This window comes from Branchiostoma belcheri, unplaced genomic scaffold (genome assembly GCF_001625305.1).
Source record: "Branchiostoma belcheri isolate BF01 breed outbred unplaced genomic scaffold, Haploidv18h27 scaffold52, whole genome shotgun sequence".
Classification (NCBI taxonomy): domain Eukaryota; kingdom Metazoa; phylum Chordata; class Leptocardii; order Amphioxiformes; family Branchiostomatidae; genus Branchiostoma; species Branchiostoma belcheri.
The window spans coordinates 757690-766871 of NW_017804154.1; the positions used below are offsets into that span (position 1 = coordinate 757690).

At 43.6% G+C, this 9182-nt stretch overlaps 1 protein-coding gene and 1 long non-coding RNA gene across 2 annotated transcripts in view; both read left to right on the forward strand.

The window, feature by feature from the left end:
• Nucleotides 1-2021: 2021 nt before the first annotated feature.
• On the forward strand, nt 2022-2755 carry LOC109480826. Its single transcript, XR_002140859.1, has 3 exons — nt 2022-2108; nt 2227-2341; nt 2584-2755. It is a non-coding gene; the product is annotated as an uncharacterized LOC109480826 (long non-coding RNA).
• Nucleotides 2756-7334: 4579 nt separating this feature from the next.
• The window catches only part of LOC109480653, a 10931-nt gene continuing 9083 nt past the window's right edge, over nt 7335-9182 (forward strand). Inside the window, exon 1 of the mRNA XM_019782883.1 lies at nt 7335-7454. Coding sequence (XP_019638442.1) covers nt 7335-7454 — 120 coding nt within the window. The remainder of the gene's footprint in view (nt 7455-9182) is intronic.

A 9182-nucleotide genomic window follows, 5' to 3' on the forward strand; every position in this document is an offset into this window, starting at 1 on the left:
GACAGTGACGATTGAATACTCCATGGGCCTGGGTTGACAATCGGCTTGCAGAGCTGACAAGTCAGGTGACTCCGGTATCCACTACCCTCCTATGGGTGCCCCCAGTCGCCTTCGGAAGAACCGTGCGGAGGGTCGCGCACATCAATGATGACGGCAAAAGGAACAGCACAATAAACATGTGGCTTCAGCGACAAGGGATCATGTTCTATAAATTTACGTAAGTAGAGTTATTGACAAATACATGAATTACATGTATTATTATTACTTGATGGCACAATGAACTATTTTGAGAAACATTCATGTTTTAAAAGACTGGGTCTGCGAACAGCATTGACGCCATTTAAACTTCTCTTATCTCAGGAGAAAGCTGGAATTGATTTGTCCGTCGAGTACTCTAGACAAATACCCATTTGACGACTATGAGTGCAGTATTGATCTCCACGGATGTAAGTAATTTCTCCATTCTTCCTGACTTGCAGACACCTGATTCTGACTTTATGCCTTCTTAATTTATGTATTAGATTAACCTGAAGTCCGAAGTCGAAAACTGCTTGGAGAGAGGTTATGAACAAAGCCTATGACTCAAAGCGTCCTCTGCCTGGTAACTGTCACTTCTATATAGCATGATTAAGTTGTTGTCTTCATTCCAGAAGCTACTAGGCGCATCTTGAATTTGCACATACTAGAACAAGAATAGATTCCAGGCCCTGGTGCTTACTTTTCCGTTTTTGTTAAATTTTCATAAATTTACTCTCTATCTAGACGGTGGTCTCGTCTTCCCCTTCCGTCAGCCGTCCAAGTACAACAAAGCACAACCTGTCCACGTGGACATGACGGCAGTGACGTCACAGTTCGAGATGACAGGACTGAAACTCAGGTCAAGAGTTACGCCACTCAACCAGGATTTGTTTCATCCAGCTACAGGTATTACACACTCCGATGTCAAGCACGATTAGAAAAAGATTATGACTTGTGAGTTTGTTCCCATGTGATACATTTCATCCATCCATCCATCCATCCATCCATCCATCCATCCATCCATCCATCCATCCATCCATCCATCCATCCATCCATCCATCCATCCATCCCATTGCATATAATGTTGCATTGTCCTGTTGTCCACCATGTGCAGGTTGTGACATGTTCGAAGCCAACTGTACCTTCCCTGCAAACCACTGTCCGCTGATGAAAGGTTGTACTGAAACTTTGGACGGTGACGAATGTTACTGGTGTAAAAACTTGGTGGGAACGTGCAGCTACATGAGCGCCGCGGACCAATGTTCCAACACCTCAGCGGGTGAGAATTAAATTTGTTCGCCACTTCAGAACACTTGGGGATGATGCATCCTTGAATGATAGGAGTACTCGTATCACATACAGTTATTGACCAGCTAAAAACCTGGTTATACGTTCGATATTGTTAGTTTCTTAATCTGCATCCATTCATGTTGACATTGCTCCGTCATTCATCATTGACGCTCTGCTCATAGTTCGGGCATTTTTTTTATCAAACAAAAGAGCGGAGATTTTAAGACTTCCGGAAAGAAAAGCATTTTCTGTTGTCGAGACCTTCACAAGTGTTCTGGGTTTTCGTGAATGCATTGGAACTATGAAGGGGATTCTATGTTTGGTTTGATCGGGTATTACACCACTTACTAAATTCTTCTACATACCACCCTCTTACTCCCACTGACGCGTAAAGGATCACCTTCATGCGAGACCTCCCTTTTAATCAACTGTCAAAATCACCACCCACCCACCACGCAACCGAAGCTATTAGAACATTATTTCCGAAATTAACTCCTGGATGAATACAGTGGAACAGATGAACCTCGAACCAAACCCAACAAAATTCATCAAAGACTCACTCTGGGCGCACCTTCTTACTTCACAATGTTACAGGACTGTCGACACTTGAGATCCAGCTGAGATTCTCTCGTCGAAGATGGAGTCACGTGTTTCGTACGTTCGTCCCCAGTGTCGTCATTGTGGGCTGTTCCTGGATGTCCTTCAGGCTCCATCCCAGGGACATCACGGCACGAGTCCAGCTTTGTGTCACGGCCATACTGGCGCTCATCACAATGGCCGGCAATTGTAAGGAGCATGGGGTAAGACTGCTTGCCGTATTGACATGACATCCTGACCCAATGTGTACACAACATAAAGTTAGTTTGGATCTTTTTGGGTGGGGATGCCGGCCTACTATCATGTGGCTTCTCTTTGCAGATTACAGTTGTAAGTGCAGAAGATGTCTGGATGCGCGGAGTTATCACCGTCGTCAACTCTGGCTTGTTTGAGTACAGTTGCCGTCAACTCCATACTCCGCGGAAAGTTGTTTATGGTACGTTACTAAATGACCTGTAGTTGTCCATGTACAATAAAATCAAATGACTGAACAAGCTGATTTGCTAAATGATTCTGGTTTTTTACACTGAACGTGTCTGATGTGAATGTGAACGTGGAAACTGTAATCGTTGAATCTCCCTGAAATTCATTACTTAAAGCAACACCCTAAAGGAATATGCCTTGGCTTGCTGATCTCACTGATTTTACCGACGGTCTTCTCTCTCCCCACACAAACAGCTCTCCTTCCGCAGAACCCACAGGGGAAGAGTTGGGCCGATCCCGGGACCTTCCACAGCCTGGGCAGAAGAGGAGGAAACGTCATCTTCCGAGACTGTCGCCAACAGGATCGACTTCTTCTCCAGAATCCTGTTCCCAATCAGTTTTACTGTCTTTGTGGCCGGATTCCTTCTCTACTATTTAGGATGATAGAATGCAAGATGTTCAGCATGTTCCTTGACAATTTAATCCTCATAACAGTCTTGGATATCTTCATGTCGATATTGTCAATGGATTTGTCAAGTTGGCACCAAAACGTATCAACACCTAACTGAAATGAATGAATAAATTCTCTACTTACGTATGTAATAGTTGTATATATCAGTACGAATATGAGTAAGAAACATTATTGTAATTCCATCTTGGCATAATGCTATATCTTGCATGTTATCTTCATTCAAGTTTACACGTCCTTCAACCTTACCATTTCTCTTGTGATGTTGTAATTAAAAAACAGACAAATAAATATATATATAGATATATAATCAGGATTGGGCATGTGTACATGCACATGTGGGTGAATGATATGTTTGAGTTCTTACGTTCTCAAGTGTAGTTTCAAGTTTATTTATTTTACCAGGGCATACCTCAGATCCATTGATATGCTTTTCAGGTATCCCTGGGCAGTATCGTTCTGGTGTTGTCATGTTGCCATATAGCTAGCCATTATGAATTTTACTGCGCTCAGAACTGTAATTATGATGATTTTCCGAGCCAAATCGATTCCGGTTAGACATGCCTCTGTGACCAGGTAGCATTTTTGTTCTCAGGCCGTTCCACGAAGGTCCAACTTCAACAGTCTGGCCATCGCTCTACCGCACGGAACAGCTTTCTCTGTAAAACACATCTACTATTGTTGTTTGACCATTTATACACATCAAGGTGCAGCGGTGTACTCATTTTCTCTGTGATAACGGTACATTGAACATTGGCTCCTTTTCTTAAGAGGACCGCGATAAATTATTCATCCAAGGTTGTTTCACAACCCGTTAACTCACATTGTCGTCTTGGTCACAAAAAGGACCCGAAGCTGACCCTTGGCCAAACACCGTTTTCGCGCTCATCCGGCCCAAATGTGTACTTATGGTAATCGGACATTAATAATAGAATGACATATAGTCACAAGTATACGAATAGGGATCTACAGAATGTAGCTTTTTACTGGCGTGCTACATGCGCTGTCCTTCTATCCCTATCATAGAGCATCTGGCTCAGAAAATGAACAATGAAAATAAAATAAATCAGGCGAGACAAGATGAAAAGTGTTGACGTGGTTGTCAGGGTGTTGGCGTGTGGCCAGGGAGATACACGACATCGTATTCACTGGGATCAAGCAGTGTGTACGAGGTGGAACTAGTAATGTCGTTTTCCCTGACTAACGGCACAGGATCGGTTGTGGGTCCAGAATACTGGTATCTACATGTTTTGATCAGACCTGGCAGGGGCAGGAGCAAAGACAGCACCAGAAAGAAGAAATGCCATGTTGGGTGTGCTAACAGGACAGTACGGCCTTTTAAAACCATGAATAGCAGCAGAGCAGTGTTGTTACAGAACAACATGTCCGCGAGATTAGGTCGATACAAGATTGTGTTCGCAGCGTTTACGTTGTGGGTACTCGCAGTTTCAACATATGGCAGTGGTAAGTAGGGAGGAAGAGAGAGAGAGAGAGCGAGGGAGAGAGAGAGAGAGAGCGTGTGTGTGTGCTGCGTGTGCTGCGCGCGTGTGTGTGTGTATGTATGTGTGTGTGTGTGTGTGTATGTGTGTGTGTGTGTGTGTGTGTGTGTGTGTGTGTGTGCGTGTGTGTGTGTGCGTGTGTGTGCGTCTGTGTGTGTGTGTGTGTGTGTGTGTGTGTGTGCGTGTGTGCGTGTGTGTGTGTCTCTGTGTGTGTGTGTGTATGTGCGTGCGTCTGTGTGTGCGTGTGTGTATGTGTGTGTATGTTTGTGTGTGTGTGCGTTTGTGTGTGTGTGTGTGTGTGTGTGCGTTAGCCTACCTTTAATGAACTGGCAGGGAACGGAAGCACATCCGAAAATCCTCTGCTAGACCGGTTTCAGTGCGCATAGCAATGTCTCACTATCTAGGATGATCATCGTTCATTGCATGCATAGGAGGCAATATTGTGCTGGGCGCGGCCCTGGGAACTAATTGACAATTACTCTTAGCACCAATATCTTAGAAAAGACAAAAATGACCACATATCGTATATTTCTTTAATCATCTATAAATTCCATCGAGAAAGTTTTTCCGTTGTTTCAATGTTAGTGCTATCCTTTTGAATGGCTCACAATAATGATACTACTGGTATTATCTTCTATTTCATTTTTATTCTATGATGCCTTCCCCGTTCGTTGCCTCATCTATTATTCATGATGAGCCTTTACACATTAGTTCTGTTGAAGTCGTAATTGCTGCTGTAATGGATTGCCCACAAGAGATATGTCTGTGCATGCACTTAGGACATTGTGATATGAAGGACAGTACACGGCTGTCATCACCGTTACGCCTGGGCAAAGCCTGCTCGAACAAAGTGTCATGAAAAACCATTCATGCATAAGCTATTGAATTATGTTATAATTACAGGACAAAGCAATACCAGCTTAACTGTACGATTTTAGAAAAAAACTAAAACCAGTGAGCAAGGCAAATTATTTCAAATTCTCACTTTTTTAAATGCCAGACATGACGATGCAATGCACAAGCCGTAACACTCACCAACTTCAGTTAACAAGGAGTTTATACTATAACATCCTTGGTATAAGTAGATTTATAGTTTAAAAAATTAAGTAGAGCTGTTAGCTATATCATTCTAATAAGAATTATTACATTTTTCTAACTAAATCATAGTACAGTACATGTAATCATATATGCATTGTCCCATCGTTGTTTTCCAGCAGTAGCAAGTCTTCAAGAGACTAACATTGCCCTTGGTAAGACAGCAACACAAAGTTCTACCCACTCGACTTGGGGGCCCGAGAGGGCTGTAGATGGTTCTTCAGCTGGGTGCACACATACCGCTAGCGAGTATCAGCCATGGTGGAAGGTGGACCTGGGAGGTATCTACACAGTCCATCGGGTCATCGTCCTGAACAGGCAGAACTGCTGTGGTAAGTTGGTTGGGTGTTGGGTGGACGATCGCAAGCATGTGTCGTACAAAATTCAGCTGTCTTGTTAATTACCGTCTTTCCGAGTGATCGGTTCTATCACAGCCTGCTTGAAAATTCAACATCAGAAAAAGCAACGTACGACTAGGTAGTTACTCCCACTCGGCCTATTGCAGTTTGTTGGCTCATATTTTGTAGGAGAACGACTGCAAAACTTTGCGGTGCGTGTTGGCATGAACGAGAACCACCTCCAGAATGACCAGTGTGGAGAGACCTACACGGACACACCTACAGATGGGCAAACCATCGCGGTGGACTGCTACCCTCCCCTCCTCGGTCATTACGTGTCCGTACATCTGGTGGAGCGGACGGATGTCCTGACAGTGTGCGAGGTGGAAGTCTTCGGTGCAGGTAAAGCCCCCATCTTGCACACAGCACATCATGCATGGGATCCCGAACATACATTCTCTATACTTGACCATGGTTGGGAGTCAGTCGTGACAAAAGTAGTTTGTGGTTGAGAGTTGGTCTGCGGGCTAGGTTACTGCTCCAGCCAAAGAGGTAAAAAAGGTCAAAATCATTGGAAGAGGTCGGCATCTGAGATTGTAGCCACCTTGGGCGCTACGTACGCCTAAACTCCAACGAATGGCTACACATATTTTCATTGATCAGGAAATACTCTTCTTTTATAATTTTCCATAGGATGTCCTATATCAGGCTATGTTAATTTCAACGGAGTTTGCTATAAGGACTTCACTGAGCAGAAGAAATACAACGAGGCTAGACAGAGGTGTGCAGAAGACGGGGCGCTGTTGGCCATGCCGAAAGACAGCGCCACCAACACTTTCATCTCAGATTTTAGTGACGGAAACCGCTGGCTTGGGTTGACAGATATCCGCAACGAAGGCCAGTGGGTGTTTGAGGACGGGCAAACCCTGCAGTCATCGAGTTATTCTAACTGGAACCCCGGTCAACCCAACAACTACGACCAAGACTGTGCCGCGTTTGTGACGCCGCCTGAGTCCCTCTGGAAAGACATAAGGTGCGGTTCCAAGAGAGGATTCATCTGTCGGATTGACCAAGGTATGTGCCATTACCACCTCAAAATCATAGAATGCCTTGATTATTTATGCTTCTTACTGATAAGCCCGCAAGAAGTACGAACATGTACGAATCTTTTTTTGGCCCGCTTTGTTTTTTTTTTTTGCTGCTGAGGATGTCATTCATAAGATTTACATGCTGTGGCCTAAAGACAACCCATGATATTGTAAACGTGTACAACCAGAATGCGCATGGCATCATTTCCGTATCAAGATTACCTCATTTCCATGATACTTGAGAAAATGATACGGCAGCCTTCTTTTTCTTTCTTAAGACTATCAAAGTTGGACAACTTGTGATCATTGAGTAGAGAGGATCATAAATAGATAGAATTCATGCATATAAGGATATCATAATCAATAAGTACCTCATAATCAATGACAAACCATTTTCTAAATAAAACATCATATGGGCAAAGTAAGAGGTTGTAAAATTCTGTTATTGTCTTTTTTCTAAAAGTTTCTCAGAAATTGCGCGATGATTACCGCTGTGGACAAGGCTACACTACAGTAGATGGGAGGACCGCTGAGTGTGACCCTGACAGTAGTGCCCCATGCTGCTCTTCGATCAACTTTTGTGGGAACACTGAAGATCACTGTAATTGTGTGGGTTGTGTCGACTACCGTAACACAGGTATGTATCTAATGATCCATGAATGTGTGTGTGTGTGTGTGCGTGCGCGTGTGTGTAGGTATCTATCTTTATGTTAAAGCTGATTCAACATACTTATATTGTTTGTTAATTTAATGATAATAATAAATGGTTTATTGATCAAACATTACCATGCAATCGCAGCCTTCTGTAGCGCTGAACTAATGCAGAGTTTACGATCACATAATATACATGATACATATAGCATACTTGCTCCACACACTTTTTTGGAAATTTCGCAAAGGTCTGTGTGGCTTCCATTCAGCGTCACCAGGTGACCTCAATATGACTTTGCCCAACCGAAGTTAGGTAACCTCGTACAACTGGGTGGAGTGAAGAAAGTCGTGTTAAGTGCCTTTCCCAAGGGCACAACGTCGGTGCGCATGTCCAGACATGTCTCGGGTACAACTCGGTATCGGACCCGGGTCTAGCCTGGGTGCCAGACGCTGGCGTTCATACGAGTAAGTGATAGATTTTTTTGTGGAAAGAAGCCCTTATGTCCGCTACTGTATCCGCCGCCCAACCCCAGGCTGCCCCAAACCTTCATCTTTCACGCCGGACGCGAGGACTTAATTAGAGGCGGGCGCAAATCGAGGTCGGCGGGGCGTGTGGCTTCTCTGGCCGAGGGGTTATCTCTCACTCGCGGTAGGGGCTGGCACCCAGGCTAACCCAGGTCTCCCCGTTTCATAGTCAATGCTCTAGCACTACGCCACCCGACGCCACACATTGCAACACTGCTGCAAGTTAACACATATGACTAAACATTCTACAATTTTGAAGGCTAAATTTTCTTGATATAGACGTACCATAGCCATTTCCATAGCAAGGCACACATGTAAGCACTATAAATTATATAGTTACAAAGATGGCTAAGTCAGTAATACTTGGCTTAACACATTAAGACAATGCTTACAGCATTTCTCATGAATTTTATATGGAGATGGACTGAAATATGCTGTATTTGCTCCCAAGCAAATGTGGGCCTTTCTAGTTGTTTAATAGTTTTCCCATTTTTAAATTTAACTGGACCGAGAACGGTGGTCGCCGTACCAGATTGACTGTATGTTGTTTTATCAAACAGTGGATCACAGCCTAACGCTCAGGACCACCGCTACATATGCCTATTCTGGCAGTGCTGATTCTTTGACAGTTGAAATCTTTTCTAACGTTTGTAATGATGTCTGCACGACAACGGCTGTATCCGGACTTACAGAAAACGGGTACGTCAAACCTGATACGTGTAGCCCGTACATAGCAGCTTTATGTAGTCTCGATCTGATGTTTAGTCTTTCTCAAGCGCGAAAATTTACCTAGACGTGTGCTTATATAAAATCAACTCGTAGTTTCTTGATTGTGTACATGATTTAGTGACACTATCATGAATGAGTTAGCTTTGCATTTTTATACATGTAAACCTCTTCACAAGAGTGTGTCCTTCATATACGTAATGAATGTTTGATTTTTTTCTCATATACCCAACATCAAAGGACCGAGTACGATCGAACCTTTGCCGCTGCCCATTTTGGTGACCCCACGCGGCTTCGACTTACAACATCAGGAGGCGACTTGCTCATACTAGACTGGGTAAGCAAATCTCTCTCTCTCTCTCTCTATCTATCTATCTATCTATCTATCTATCTATCTATCTATCTATCTATCTATCTATCTATCTATCTATCTATCTGTCTATCTATCTATCTATCTATCTAT